The 16665-nt window shown below is 34.5% G+C and overlaps 1 protein-coding gene across 6 annotated transcripts in view; it reads right to left on the bottom strand.

The window, feature by feature from the left end:
- The window catches only part of LOC120412803 (leupaxin), a 108493-nt gene that overhangs the window by 24566 nt on the left and 67262 nt on the right, over positions 1–16665 (bottom strand). For 4 of the 6 annotated variants that reach the window (XM_039573402.2, XM_039573399.2, XM_039573404.2 and 1 more), the window contains exons 2-6: positions 8940–9064; positions 7416–7650; positions 7218–7350; positions 7048–7157; positions 1717–1814 (exon numbers count right to left, since the gene is read on the bottom strand). In XM_039573402.2, coding sequence (XP_039429336.1) covers positions 1717–1814; positions 7048–7157; positions 7218–7350; positions 7416–7650; positions 8940–9064 — 701 coding nt within the window. Of the gene's footprint in view, positions 1–1716; positions 1815–7047; positions 7158–7217; positions 7351–7415; positions 7651–8939; positions 9065–9240; positions 9396–13864; positions 14079–16665 lie in introns of those variants that run through there. The other 2 variants (XM_039573401.2, XM_039573400.2) reach the window with 2 other exon arrangements.

Genomic DNA, 16665 nt, shown 5'->3' with positions numbered 1-16665 from the left:
TATTTGTGCTTTTCTAACATTTTAACAAAATACCGTTACATGATATGGTTGAATTAAGTTGATTTTAGAAAGATTTAAAAAATGAGTTATCGGTTGGGGGGGGGGGGTCCGTCTATCGTCATCGTTAACGATAACGATAATCAACGTGCCCACGTGGTTTAAGGATGGTCCCTTTTCTGGTCTTTTGAATGAAAATAATTTCAAAATTGTATTTAAAATCAAGCATTACTTTGCAAAAGGCTTTGAAATTATTTTTATTAAAACATTTCACAACTTTTTTTCAGGGGTAGCTTCCTTCATAAACTTTTAAAAAAAATATTTTGAAAATGTCCTGTAATTAGTTCTAAAATATGTCATAAAAGAACATCTAAAAGAGCAAATTAAAGAACAGTCAATTTTGTTTGAACAACTGCAATCGGATGTATTAACTCATTACGCCAGTCACGCTACAATGAACTTGTAAACGCTAAATTTTAAATTACCAAACCATCACATTTCACTGGCCAAATGGGCAAACCTGGCTGGCGTCGTTCTAAATGGTTTTTGGCACTAATTTCACGACTTGTTGTATAAAAGTCATTAATTTTTGGCTGCATATGGACACACACATCTTCATGCTTGTCCACAGGCCGACATTTGTGGGTTAAATATCAAACGTCGCTGCAATTTGCACTTCTTTTCATTTTTTTGTTGCAATTCCCGGCACGTTTGATGATTGAGTTTACTCCTGTCAACCTCCCGGTGGCCACAGCAGTCGCGCTTCGGAATAAGATATTTGGACCATTTCCCTATGGAGGGCAAGTACCTGTCAACGTGACCGTCGGCATCCCACAAAGTAAGCGCAGATTGCACCTTGCACCACAGCGATTTCGCGTGCTTGGATCGGAAAATGCAATTTCCACCAGCCCCGTGCTAAGAAAAAGTGATTTAAAGTACGCCCACGGGGGAAAAGAGTGACGGCTCAACCACCATGCGCTGCCAATGATGGTGCTCTTGAACTTAGACAACCTAGCAATTTATGGCCAGAAAGATTACATTAAATAATAAACCACCGTGCGCCAAACGCCGAATTAATACGGATTTGTGTTGGCTGGAACAACGTTTTCTTTGGCCTCACTAGGGGAAATGCTAAAAATAACCTCCTTTCTCGTCAGTCGTAAATGATGCTGTTTTCTTTTCTTCCGAAAATCAAATCGTTCAAAGTATTGCAAGCGAAATACTAATAAATGGAATTCATGACTTTTTGCAACAATCAGATCACCGCTTCTGGACGGCGAAACGACCGTCACTCAAATTTTCATTAACTTAAATCCCTCTATTCCCCACCCCGCAACACAAGATCGAATTTTAATTTCCCAAAATAAAATCAAAAATCAATCACAAAATCGACCGGTCCGTGTGCACACTACATAGTACACTCCTCCAAGCCAGACTTCCGTCGGCAGAAGCGGGGGAAAGTTTTCTGCACAGATCAACCACACACATCCAAAAAAAACGTTCTAAATTTAATAATATCCCACCAAAAACGATGACGCCGCGTTGCCTGACAATTTTGTAATCCAGAGTATTTTTAATTCCACGCTACACACCCCAACTGGTCGGCACCAGATTTGGTGATTTCGAACATCGGCGGAAATCATCTGCTTCAAGGTTGCGTGGGGTTTTGTTTTTTTCGTTGTTTCATTCATGCTCGGTTTCTTCTTCCGGAGGGCTTACCTTGAAATCGGACAGTGATGCCATCAGATCGTCCAGCTCCTTGGTGGCGGACGACGTGTAGTTGCCCTGCTCGTTCTGGGCGAGCTGCTGTTGGTACACTGGAACGAAAAGAGAATAAGTTTATTTTTAATCAATAATTTTGCACAGTAATTTCAATACACTTAGATTATTTTTTAGTTTCTGCAAACAGAGCATACTTAAAAAGAAATATTTGAAATTTGTTCAATCATGTTCATTTAAAAAACAGTCCACTTAAACCGTGTGATTCTACGTAAGATACAAGCACCATTCGATGTGTTTCTGCTTGCATAAGTATCGGGCGCACTCACAAGTTTACTCGTCATTTCTGTGCAAAGCTGGCATCGGTACTAATGAAAACCGATGGTTTTTTAATTCTGGACTTTGAAAAAAATATAAAAAATAAAATTAAACAAACATTTTTTTTTCTAAAACATCTACAACATTTTATATAGATGTTTTCTGCAGAACTAATTTAACTAACTAATCAAGAGTTTTTTTAAAGGACCTATAAGGTATTGTCTTTCATATGTTTATGAACCTTAATTTGAAGCTAAAATCGATTTATGGTTAAACCTTGTGTGAACTGCTATATTTAGTTTTATTAAAATGAGGCTTTATGTAATAATAGATCTATACCATTGTAATCTGTATATACTACTTTTTTCAAACATTTTTATAACACTCAAAACATTGAATTTTCGACCATTTTGCAATGTTTTTCTTGAATTAAAAAAAAAATCATATGATTTTTTCAAACAATTTAACGAATGATTCATCTTTGGACATAAGAATCAGACAGTTTGTTAGAAATGTCGCCATTTTAAAATTGATGACACTTAAAAAAACCTCAATTTAATTTTTTCTTCATAATTAGAGTAGGTTATTCCGAAAAAATCGCAATTTTTTCGAGATCCTTAATTTTAATTTTTTTTTTTTGAATGAAACTTTGTCTATGCTTTTCCAATTTCAAAACAAGTTTGTATCTTACATTTTTCATACATTTGTGTGGGCTGTTCATACAAAATGGGCATTGGGGTGGTCCAAATCCGGGCTTACTCAGGGCTACCCGCTGAAATCCAAGATCTAGGCTAAATTCCTAATTTAAACGTTTCTGACCGCGGCACCCACCCTTGTTAAGCCCAGGTACGCAAAACAAGTGGAAAGTTTTTCCAAAATTAGTGATGATCTTAGTTCCTAAAATTGTTTAGAATTTGATAGGGTAGAGGACCCAGTTTTCACCCACCTACTGGAATTAATATGTATTTAGCTAAATACATAACACCATTTTTTGGTTGAATTTATTGTGTAGGTTTAAAAATTCATTCATTTCTAGCTCTTATTGAAACTTTCCTAGTGAACTTCTATTGTTTATTAAGTTTTTATAAGCATTTCAAAATAAGCCTTATTGCAGCCGCCATATTTTTGTCAATTTCGACTACAGCGGGTAATAATGTTAATGAGGGAAAACAATTCATTTTGTTCGAAAGTAATGTATATGAATAGTTCATAGCTTCACTGAATGTCTGAATTTCATGAAAATCTAATGATTTACCTGTTTTAAATGTTTACTAAAGGTTATTTCAATAAAATAAAGTGGGTGATTTCTGGGGTCATCAAAAATCATGAGATCCAATTTTCGCCCAGGATGAAATCTAATATAGTGTTTTCAGATTTTATCTAGAACCAGTAAAAACTTATCTAATCACAGCGAAATGTGCTTGAAAATATATTTGGATCGTTCCAGATTATTTTTAAATGTTAATTAAAATCATTTCATTTTATATAATTCATTAGGGTGTTTTGGTAAAAATATCAGTTCAAAAATTAACCTAAACTCAGATATGGGACACCTAGTTCAAACTTGGTAATAAGAGTTGTTCTCTTGAGCAAAGGAGGGAAAAATAGTTACACAGTATCCTTCAAAATAGCACATGTGCTGTAATATTTTTATTTAAGAGGTACTCGTAGTTTTCTATTGAGTCAATCCGGGAGCGAATGACCCATAGGGTTAAAGTTCCCCTAATAAAATCAACAACAACATGGAGCTAATTGTAACTGTGTGCCCTTATTTTGGGTGAATAGGGACATATAAGTTCTATCAGGAATATTGATTTAGTTATATTTGTTTACGAGTGAGAACATGAGAACATACATTTTGAAGACTTTGGACCACCCTAATGGGCATGTTAATATTCAGAAATCTTTATCTTGAGATGGTATTTTCTAATGTCTCGCGCTAAAATGGCGCAAAATGATTTTTGAATCAATGGTGGTTCAATGGTGAATAGGATTCCAAAAATCATTTTTGAATGCCAAATCGAATTTTACATATTTTTGAAAGTTCACGGTTTTGAAGTTGTAGGCATTTTTAAGTTAATTTTTTTTTTTTTTGAATGATGTCCATGGTTTAGGCTTAGTGATTTTTCACGCTCGAAAATTGCAAATTTCACGGGGAACTCAATTTCAAAACACCAATTTTTACGCAAGTTTCGCGGAACATGAAAAATGTTTAATAGCTCTGAGAATCTCATGTTTAAATCACAGAAACTACTTTTCTTGCTTCATTATATATTATTCTTCAATAAACAAAAAAATCTTTCATAAATTTGAACGTGATGCAACAAAAAATTCTTCTAATTTTCAAAAATGATTCCACCTAGTTTATGGATGGGCTTTTGAAATAAAATGTAGGGCATGCGTATTCTCATTTATTGAACTGCTTTTTTTTCGACATATAAAGTTTAAAAGTTTTCGCTGATTTGTTTCATTTTATTGAATTTCATATCAAAGCAAGATTTAACAATCTTGTCCAGCAAAAATGAGTGAAATAATTTGAATTTTTTTGTGACATTTAGCAAATTAACATTTTTTTAAAGGTTTTCATATCCCTTTTCAAAATTTAAATTTTAAATCAAAAGTAAAAAATAATGTAGTTTGTAACGAAAAACTTTTATGCAAAATGAAAACAAAAACTAAGTCGTTTTTTAACTTTAACAGGACAAATACACCCAAAAAATCAAATATCGTTAAAATTAAACAGGACACAGATAAAATCTGTAAAATTTTTAAAAGTTGATTTCAAAGCTTTCATTTTATTTTTAATAAAACAAATCATGATTCTTTTAATTTATTTTGAAACCATACCTTTCAAATAAAATAGCAGTAAATTTGTCATTACAGCGAATGAAAATATTACTAAACTAATAATAAGTTTCTAAAAACACTGCAAAATCTGAAAAATTATTCAAATGATTCTTATCAAGGTTTTCAATTTAAAGCTAATAAAATTTAATTAACAAGTCTGTTAGGATGAAATATTTATTATGTTGTTATTTTGAAAAAAAAAAAAGAAAACAAACATGATTTGAGAAAATTGATAAATTTTACGAATTTCACACCGTCCACGAAATCGCCAAAAATCACTAACCCTGTGTTATCAAATGAACAAGGGAATTCACTCGCTTAATTCTACAGTAGTTCATAAGATTATGTTTATTTCTATTTGAGTTAGATAAATCATTTTGAGAAAAATCGTTACAGTTTCACACAAACATAAAATTTCACGGGATTTCGCGGAAAAAGCCAAATTTCACGGATTTCACGCTGTCCGCGAAATCGTGAAATTTCACTAACCCTAGTTATAACATTAAAAATACATTGGGGTTCTCAATTGGTGTGTAAAAGTTCAATTCAAAAAATATATTGCTGAAAATTTTGATCTGTAATCACTCCTTCATCTTTAGGAATAACTGTTGGAACATTGTAGCAATTTTTTTTGGCTGGGAAAAAATATTTCAATAAGTTCCTACAATTTTACTTTTTTTATTTTATTGATCAGACTTGCTGGTTGCTGAGATGCAGATTCTGACATTTGAAATTTTGTGAAAAGTGCGTAAGTAACTCTCATTTTGCAACTCGCGATGTCTTGGAAACAACTGTTGGCTCGATTTTAAATGTCAAAAAAAAATATTTTTCTGAAATGTTAGGCCATTTTCTTTAAAATAATTTCGAAATTTTAGAATCAAGATAAACTTTGAAACAAACGTTGATTTTTTTTAAATTTATTGTAGAAATTTTCAAACAAAGTTGAAGTTTGAAAACCAATTAAAACTTACTATCTAAAAAATCGATAGTAGCATAAATTTTTGATTGTAGGTTAAAGAATAAAAGTATAAGTTTAATGTTATGTTATGGCTTTAGAAACAGACAGTAACTATTGCAAATATATATGGTGAAGGAAAATGATAATCGATAAGCTTATATTAGTTTAAAAACAAATTATATGGCAGATAATTTTTTTTTTTTTTGTATTATAAATTATAAGTAGCATAAATTAATTGGCGGATATTTATTTTTTTGTAAATACATAACTAAATAAATTAAATATGGAAATCACACAGAATGTTACAGCAGTAAAATTTTCTGAAACAGAGTGGAAAAGACTTGAGAGATAGTTGACACAATAGTTGATAAAATAAAATCAGAAGCAAATGTTGGATAGTAAACAAAAGTCGTATCAGAACATCAAAAAACAGAAAATAGCTGGTAGATGAGAAAGGATAAAAGAGAACAAAAAAAATCTTTCCATTCCCACATTGGCACGCCTCTTTTTTAGCCGTCTCAATTCTGTCCCTCGCTAGATCATAACATTCTATATAAAAGGATTAAAAAAATCAAATGAGAACTTTTTGTATCCTTAACCCGGAATTTGTGCAATTTTCCAAAAAAGTAGTTGTTTATGGTTGCATATTCGATTTGTTATTAAAGAAAATAGTAATAAAATATTCAAAAAATCATGTCTTTGCTGCAATTTTTTCGCCCAAAAGTTAATAATATTTTTTTGGGGCCGCTCCCCCACCCCCTTCCAAGTCGGACGGAAAATCGAGGGACAAAAAAACATTTTTTTTTTAAGAAAGTAGAAGTCCAATTAACTGAAAACAATTGGAAATGCATTTTCCTGCATTTAAAATCATACATATATAGCATGTCTGGGATCAATCAAAAATATTTTGATTTTTTGTGAAATTCCGTTGTACAACCGCCGCAAAAAGTTTTTTTTTCTAGGCGAAAAACAAAATTCGCCAGTGCTAAAATATGTAGAAAACGAATGAATGCAAAACAACTGGACAGGTGTAAAATGCAGTTAAAAACGCTTTTTACATTCGAATATAAATACCATGGCCTGTAGTTTATTTTTTATATTTTTTTATTTCAATTCCAAGTAAAAAAAACCATTAATATCAATCAATCCAATATGCTGATAAATGTACAACAATTTTTTTCGCGAGATGTTGCATAGTCAGTACTTACTCTGGTTCTGATAGTTGGCACTCGGCGTTCCGGTCAGTTTTTCCGTAGTCGTTTCCCGCACGGTAATCGTAACCTGCCGACCAGGTTGGGTCGGGTTGGGCGATTGATTGCTAAAATAAAAAACCAACGTTGAAAAATATTCTTTAAAATAAATCACAGATATTTCTTACCCATAAGGAACCGCATAGATCGGATTCTGGTTGGCATTGCTCAGCTCGTCCAGCAGACTATCGACCGAGGGCCGCTTGATGGAGTCGTTGATGGCATACGGCGAGGGACTAGTGGTTCCATTGTTGGGAGGATCTACATTTAAAATTAGAAACTTTTATAAGAATCGTTAAATTTAAGACCAAGGTTGAGGAACTCACGCTTCTCCGCGATATTTCCGTAGCGAGCGCTGCTCAAGTCCTGCAGCAGCGAGTCCAGCTCGGACAGGTTTCCGGAGGCGGATCCGGGCAGTTTCTGCTGCTGCGGTGTGCTGGACCGGGGCAGCGAGTTGTTGTGATGGGGCGTGGTGGACCGCGGCAGGGAACCATTGCCGTACCCGTTCGCGCCACGTGTCTCTGTGATGGTTTTCGTCGAGGACGTCTGGTAGGCTGCTTGCTGTAATTGAAAAAAAAAACCAAAAGAGATTTGATGAGTAATGGGAATATTTATGTTTGGTATGGAATTTCAGGGCAGTTTCGCAAATATTTACATGGGGTAAATTAGTGGCTTTTGATACCAACCACCTGTTTAGAAAGCAAATCAGACGAAAATAAACATAATTCTATTGCAAAACAGCAAAGCGAAAGCCTTGGTTTGAAGATTTTCCGATTCAAATTGATAATTAAGTGTTGCATCTGGTCAGCCTCAGTCAGCAGAAATAGCACGATTCCGAGCAGGATGGCAAATGTGCAATTGCTGCAATTTGGCGCACTTGGGCATCACTCGCGTAAAGCAACGCCTAGCACTTTAGTGCTTATTTCGAAATGTTTTACAGTAAAATACCATATTTTGAAAAAGATTCTTGTCAAACAACTAGGGTAAGTAAAAACTAAAAAGCAAAATTATATTTAAAAATAATAAACACAAAACAGGAAAACAAATTTAAATAGCTTTGAGATGCTTGAACTTTGGTGCCCAATTAAAAAGTGTCGTACTACCAGAGTTTGACTGTACTAAGTTGGCCAACACCTGAGCGCGTCGGCGTCTTCTGACCTAATTTTAGAATAACTCTCTCAGTCCAAGTCGCCAAACGTAATAAAATCATCAAAGAATTGGATCGATCCCAAGCAGACGAGGTCGGCGCCTGCAGGTAGACAAACATCAACGCGCACGTTGCACGCCAAATTACGTCCGAAGCCAAACATTGATTCATGGTCAAACACAGAGTCCCCGTCCGTCAACGGGCGGAAATTGGTCAACCGCCATGCGACACTCGGTGAGTCATGCTGGTACACAAAGTATCCTTTGGTAGGGAAGAGCTAGTACAAAGACACACTCTTCTTTCTGCGATTTAAAGAAGTCACTGAAGTCTGCACCAAGAAATCTGGCCGTAAATGTTTCATCGGAAGCGATTAACGGCTTCTTTACGGCCACTTTAAAACGCATTTCGGCGCGATACGGAGATAGCGAAGAAGGGTCGTCCGGGGTCTTCGAAGAGCCGGGTGTGATTTTGCAATCAACGCAGATTTCACTGTCACCTCGTAAAAGTTTAGCCCTGCCAGGCCAGGAAGCACTTTCCGAGCGGCAAAAATGTTTGTAAACATTCAACGCCCCGGGAGAGATACCGTGGTTCGAAGAATGTGGTCTACGTGGAACTGGTGATGAAACAGCATCCCGTAGCGAAGATGTCGTCGGTTTAAACTTTGATGAAATGGTTCTTGCCCCACCGAAGTAGTTCAACTTACCGGACTCGAAGTCTGTTTGTTCCGCACGCCGTTCAAGCTGCCATAGCCAGGGACCGACGAGCCACCACCTCCAACGTGTTGATGCTGTCCCGGCACCGTGTTCTGCAGGTCAGCGAGTAGAGCATCTAAAAGAGAGAACACAAACGAAACGGTGTTGGAGTTAGTAAACTGACTAGTAGGTACTTAAGGTTACCGATTACACCGCGTTGGCTTATCAGTCCCAACGCGAAGAATTGCTCGGTGACAAATCGTTTCCAGCGAACGTCATCGCTCGATGAGTTCTTCAAAATTGCCAAACTACCTAGAAAATCTTGACAATTTTCCTCGACACTTTCGTACGTGATAACCTCAGCTTCTGACATAACTCGGAATAATTAAACCCTATTTGGACGAATCCCAAAACAAGCAAATCTTATGTTTTCCAAAGATTTGCAAACGTTTTGCAAGCCACCGCTGCTGCTCCAAAACTGGTAATGCCGCGTTTATCGTTGCAAAAAGACTAAACCTAAAGCGACACACTCTCCCATATAGAGCGCGCACACGTTTTTCCAGCGCCAGCGACGGGTGGTGACGATGAATCAGATGAGTACCGTTGCTCGATGGAGGTTTAGAATGATTGAATTGAACAAAGATCACGAAAGGGCTTTGTTTCCAAATTATTAATTCAAGCCTTTTCCTTTCTGGAGTTTTCTTTCTTTCCTTTTATTTTATTTTTTTTTTTTTTGAAGAGGTCCAATAAACCAAATTTTCAGATTTTGCTTTTTGGTTGTTTTTGAAACCGCCTTGAGTCAGGGGTACTAAAAACACCCGGAAAGCAAAAACCGAAAATTTGGTTTACTGGACCTTTTCAAAAAAAACTCCAGATTTGCACATTAAAATTGCATTGAAATGAATAAAAAAGAATGAGTGATAAGTTTTTCACGATTTCGACGCTTCTGTGCTTTCTTATGCTAACTAGATAGGAAAACCGAAGTCTTTGTAGATAAAAGGAAGACACTAGTGGTTGGTACTAGTAATGGTGGCCGACAGCTATAAAGTCAACTTCGTTTTTTCGTTAGATAGGAAAACCAGCAAGCTTAGAACAAGATAGCACACTTAGCATATTTTTGCATTTTAAACATTTATCAAATCTGGAGTTTTTTTTTTTTAAAGGTCCTATAAACCAAATTTTTATTTTTTGCTTTTTGGGTGTTTTTGAATACCCCTGCCTCATGGCGGTTCTAAAAACACCCAAAAAGCAAAAATTGAAAATTTGGTTTATAGGACCTTTTCAAAAAAAACTCCAGATATAAGTTCGCAAAAAATCATAATCTGCTTTTCAAAAAAGTAGATTTCTTTCTCTAAAAAAAAAAGTTAAACGTATCGAATTAAAAAATATCTAAGTATCTTCTACCAAATCAAAAACCTGGTAGTTTGACATGAGCTATACTGCACCTGATCGCATAAATGTCCCATATGCATTTTCAACAATTTAGAGTTTTTGATGCAGTTTGGTTCAAAATCGTGTGCTCTCAAAAGAGCCCATAACATCCAGAACTTTGTTCTAGAAATCAGGAGGAAATCCAGTTTATCGCGAAAACTTAAAACACGTAGCTTTATGTATGGGACAAACTTCAAATCTGGAGTTTTTTTTAAAAGGACCTATAAACCAAATTTTTTTTTTTTTTTTGCTTTTTGGGAGTTTTAAGAACCGCCTTGAGTCAGGGGCATTCAAAAACACCCAAAAAGCAAAAATGAAAATTTGGTTTATAGGACCTTTTCAAAAAAAAAAAAAAACTCCAGAAATGCATTTTTCTCAGCTTGCTGTTTTTGCATATGAGCAGTTCTCTAGGATTTCGGTCATTCATTTTTTTGTAGTTTTTAATACGACTTTTTTGGTGTCTTCGGTATGCCTAAAGAAGCCATTTTGCGTCATTAGTTTGTCCATATAATTTTCCATACAAATTTGGCAGCTGTCCATACAAAAATGATGTATGAAAATTCAAAAATCTGTATCTTTTGAAGGAATTTTTTGATCGATTTGGTGTCTTCGGCAAAGTTGTAGGTATGGATACGGACTATACTGGAAAAAAAATAATACACTGTAAAAAAAAATTGATGATTTTTTTATTTAACTTTTTATCACTAAAACTTGATTTGCTAAAAAACACTATTTTTATTTTTTTTATTTTTTGATATTTTTTAGAGGACATCAAATGCCAACTTTTCAGAAATTTCCAGGTTGTGCAAAAAATCATTGGCCGAGTTATGAATTTTTAAATCAATACTGATTTTTTCTCAAAATCGAAATTATGGTCGCAAAAAATTTTCAACTTCATTTTTCGATGTAAAATTAAATTTGCAATCAAAAAGTACTTTACTGAAATTTTGATAAAGTGCACCATTTTCAAGTTAAATCCATATTTAAGTGACTTTTTTGAAAATAGTCGAAGTTTTTCATTTTTTTTTTAAATTAGTGCACATGTTTGCCCACATTATTGACAAACATATTTTTGAAAAGCTGAGAAAATTCTCTATATTTTGCTTATTCGGACTTTGTTGATACGACCTTTAGTTGCTGAGATATTGCAATGCAAAGATTACTTTTCAAAAGGGCCAAACATTCAATATTACGCCCTTTTAAAATGTTTGTCTTGATTTGAAAATTTTGAAAATATTTTTTCGAAAAGATCGGAAAATTTCACAAATATTTGATATTTTAACATTGAAAATCGGACCATTAGTTGCTGAGATATCGACATTGAAAAATGGTGGGCTATTTGGGTAAGACTTAAAAAACATCAATTTTCCTGTTTTTAAACCTTTGCATTGCAATATCTCAGCAACTAAAGGTCGTATCAACAGTCCGAAGAAGCAAAATATAGAGAATTTTTTCAGCTTTTCAAAATTATTTTTGTCAAATGTGGGCAAACATGTGCACTAATTTAAAAAAATGAAAAACTTCGACTATTTCCAAAAAAGTCACTTAAATATGGATTGAACTTGAAAATGGTGCACTTTATCAAAATTTCAGTAAAGTACTTTTTGATTGCAAATTTGATTTTACATCGAAAAATGAAGTTGAAAAATTTTTGCGACCAAAATTTCGATTTTTAGAAAAAAATCAGTATTGATTAAAACATTTATAACTCGGCCAATGATTTTTTGCACAACCTGGAAATTTCTGAAAAGTTGGCATTTGATGTCCTCTAAAACATATCAAAAAATTAAAAAAAATAAAAATAGTGTTTTTTTTTGTAAATCAAATTTTAGTGATAAAAAGTTAAATAAAAAAATCACCAATTTTTTTAACCGCGTATTATTTTTTTTCCAGTGTAGTCCGTATCCATACCTGCAACTTTGCCGAAGACACCAAATCGATCAAAAAATTCCTTCAAAAGATACAGATTTTTGAATTTTCATACATCATTTTTGTATGGACAGCCGCCAAAGTTGTATGGAAAATTATATGGACAAACTAATGATGCAAAATGGCTTCTTTGGGCATACCGAAGGATCCAAAAAAGTTTCAGTCGGATTAAAAAATACAAAAATTAAAATTGAAGAAAAAAGACCGATTTCGTAGAGAATTGCTCATATGGGACATTTATGCGAATTTGGGCAGTATATGACTTGAATAATGTGTTGAACTCAAATTTATTTAAACTTTAAAAAAACTCACTATAAAAGTCTCATGTCAGAGAAAAAAACAAACTTTTAAAGCAAAAATGAAATATAAACAAAACTAACATGTTAAAGATTGTTTCCACCATATGTTTCCAAATCAACTCTTTTCAACAGTTCCGATCCACATAAACTCCTCGACAGCAAACAACTACCAATCACGGTTCATTACATTGCCGGTGGGTACCGTTTATCTAGCGAGTACAAGTACAAGTCGCGTTCTAACGCCGTCCCAATCAATCGGTTTCGCTCGCTTTAGGAGGTCGGTAACGTCGGTGACGTGCTGAAATTTGCCTGCCTGTGACAACGATTGATGACGACGCGAACACGAGACAAACATCGACAGCTCAATGCCAAAGTGCGGTTTCCCGCCAGCGCGCGAAAGTTGATATGCCTCACAGACATTAGCCGCTCAAGTGGGGCGGGAGATTTGTCTAGTATGAAGGGTTAATTTGTTGGGGGGTTGGGTTGATTAATTTGAGCACTTTTGTAGAGTACTGCTCGTGTTTGCAGTTCGAGTAACTTCAAAGTGGATTGAATGTTTAATGGTGACTTCTTTGTCATACCATCAGTCTTTGGATTGTGTTTCAACCTCTATCTAAGCAAAAATAAAATAAAAACAAAGTCTGTGTCGTGATCTGCATCTAGATTGCACATAAATGGTTATCGAATTGCATTTTTTATTCGCAGAATTTGGCAAAATTTGGATTTTTAGCTCAAGTGACGCTCTGAATACAAATTACTGTTTTCTAATAATAACATCCGAAACAACATCAAACGTGACAACTTTACAGCTACGAACCACAAATCACGTTCGCCTCCCACGTGCTCCTAACCCACTTTGAACAAAGAGAGGGAAAGATCTCGTTTCATCAAATCAACATAAAACACTGTCACCACATCAATTGAAATATCACTTTTTACGCGAGAAAATAACACATGACTCATTTACGGTTCCCATATTTTCATTGTGTGACAAGTTTCGCGGGCGCCTTTTTGGCGCCATCAGAGGGATGACATTAAAAAAAATCGCTGATGAATTTTACAAGACCCAACCGGCATAACTAATGTTAACCCTCTGCTGCAAATTTTTTTTTTTGTTGTAATATGCATTTATCTATGTTGTTTGATTATTTCATTCTAATAACATAAAGGCCTCATAAACACGACCAAATATTTCCCCCTTGTAAATTACATGTTATTAAAAACATTGACAAAACACATAAAACAAACCTAAAATATTGAATGCAGGGTTAACTCACTTAGATAGTCCTCGAAAGGTTCCGTGTGGCCTGTCTTCAACGATGCCGCCTTGGCCATGTTTGCCTCCTCTACGAGATCCTTTCCTGAATTCTCGAAGCAAATGCTTACAAGGAAAGCCTTTTACCACGACGAGACGTCAACAAACCATCCCAGCACGATGGCAATTTATCACTTTCTTTGCACTTCTAAGGTAAGATTCTCAACAACTGATCACTGTACAAAAATTCACCTTAACAAAAACCAACAATTAACGGCACTACCCTAAATACAACATTGTAACAATTTCATTTCTCTTTGACAGCACAAATATCGCGCGCAACATGACACCTTCCGTCACGGTCACGATCACGAACTCTGAGCCTTTAAGATTCTTGCAAAGATTTGCATCGAGCCCGGAGCTGCATCCGAAGCGTGTGATGTCAGCCAGACACCACCATCCTCTTCGACAACAAAAGTTCAATGAGTTTCACCCCGAGGCAATTAGTTGGAATTAACGCGCGCACGCCTTCACTTGACTCCTTTAAGTGTATGACACAAGTTCGGTTTCTTTTGCGGGACAGGGTATTTGGGTTGAACGTTTAAACATTAATACGCGACGATTGTCGTTAACTTAAGCACCTTAACTACTGCTCAGCAAGCTGTCAGAAGCCAGAATGGCTGGGATTACCGTCTACCTAAGTCCTGTTTCAGCGGTAGGTAGGCGGTTGTGGGACATTTTAGCAAATCCCAATCCTAATTTAACAGTGACATTTATGCAAATACAAATTTAACAGCTCGCAATAAAATGTTTAAAAATCATCATATCGAATAAAATTCGCAATCCAACACGAAAGATTATTCAGACAGGTAAGCGAGACCTGCCCAACACAGTAGTAAGACACACACATGTTCTAGAAACGGATCTAAAATTAACCTTCCCGTGCCGCTTGGGGGAACAATTCATCGTCCGGTCAGGCGGCGGACACACGGTTATTAGTCTGTGAGATGTGGTCTACAAACGCAGTATACGCGTGTTAGGTTGGGAGATGAATCTTTTAGTGAAGTTTAGGGTGGTCTAAATATAATTTTCAATAAGGTTTGATTAAATTCAATTTTGAAAAATACTATTTTTAACAACTTAATTGTATTTGAAAGTAAATACAAACGTCAACACTTTAACCACAGCATGTGGTCAATAGTAGAATGACCTCGGTTTTGTTCGAAAAGTTTTGGGTTCGCTCAAGAAAAATGCAAAAAAAAAATGGATCACCAATTTTGTTGCGGCTACAAAGGTTGAGATTTCAGAAATCCTTGATATCTGGTTTTACCTTCATTTAAAAAAATGTTTCCGTGTTACTAAAAAAACGATTAATTTAAATTCAACATACAATTAAAAATTCCAAAAAACAAGTTTCTTCATCAACTTTATCAATTATGCATATTAACGCAAAGTAATTAAAATATTTCAATATCTTGAAAATGTAACCAAAACATTTGGAAGAAACTGTGAATTCTTATCGACGGTACTTTTTTCAAATTTGCTCAAAATCAAATAAGGCCGTTGCAACAAATATTTTTTGAGTTTATGGGGGGGGGGGCAAAGAAATAAAAAAAATATTAAAATGTAAATTACAAGCCATGGTTTTAACATTTGAATGAAAGAAGTGTTTTAAAATGCATTTTACATTTGTCCAGATACTTTGCAATGTTTTGTTTTATCAAAATATTGGTGAAATACATTTTTAGTCAAAAAAATGCAGTAGAGCAATTCTCTGAGATTTCGGTCATTCGATTATTTCTGTATTTTTTAATCCGGCTGAAACTTTTTTGGTGCCTTAGGTATGCCCAAAGAAGCCATTTTGCATCATTAGTTTGTCAACATAATTTTCCATACAAATTTGGCAGCTGTCCATATAAAAATGATATGTGAAAATTCAAAAATCTGTATCTTTTGAAGGAATTTTTTGATCGATTTGGTGTCTTCGGCAAAGTTGAAGGTATGGGAAAAAAATTTTGGTGATTTTTTATTTAACTTTTTGTCACTAAAACTTGATTTGCAAAAAAACACTATTTTTATTTTTTTTTATTTTTCGATATGTTTTAGAGGACATCAAATGCCAACTTTTCAGAAATTTTCAGAATGGGCAAAAAATCTTTCACCGAGTTATGATTTTTTGAATCAATACAGATTTTTTCAAAAATTCGAAATATTGATCGCAAAAATTTTTCGATGTAAAATCGAATTTGCAATAAAAAAGTACTTTAGTGAATTTTTGATAAAGTGCACCGTTTTCAAGTTATAACCATTTTAAGGTAACTTTTTTGAAAATAGTCGCAGTTTTTCATTTTTAAAAATTAAAGCCCATGTTTGCCCACCTTTGAAAAAAATAATTTTGAAAAGCTGAGAAAATTTTCTATATTTTGCTTTTTTGGACTTTGTTGATACGACCCTTAGTTGCTGAGATATTGCCATGCAAAGGTTTAAAAACAAGAAAATTGATGTTTTCTAAGTCTTACCCAAACAACCCACAATTTTTTAATGTCGATATCTCAGCAACTAATGGTCCGATTTTCAATGTTAAAATATGAAACATTCGTGAAATTTTCCAATCTTTTCGAAAAAAATATTTTCAAAAATTTTAAATCAAGACTAACATATCAAAAGGGCGTAATATTGAATTTTTGGTCTTTTTAAAATGTTAGCCTTGATTGAAAAATTTTGAAAATATTTTTTTCGTAAAGGTCGGAAAATTTCACGAATGTTTCATATTTTAACATTGTAAATCGGATCATTAGTTGCTGAGATATCGACATTAGAAAC

The sequence above is a fragment of the Culex pipiens genome, chromosome 2 (genome assembly GCF_016801865.2).
Source record: "Culex pipiens pallens isolate TS chromosome 2, TS_CPP_V2, whole genome shotgun sequence".
In the NCBI taxonomy this organism is placed as follows: Eukaryota; Metazoa; Arthropoda; class Insecta; order Diptera; family Culicidae; genus Culex; species Culex pipiens.
This window is presented reverse-complemented; position numbering and strand designations above follow the sequence as displayed.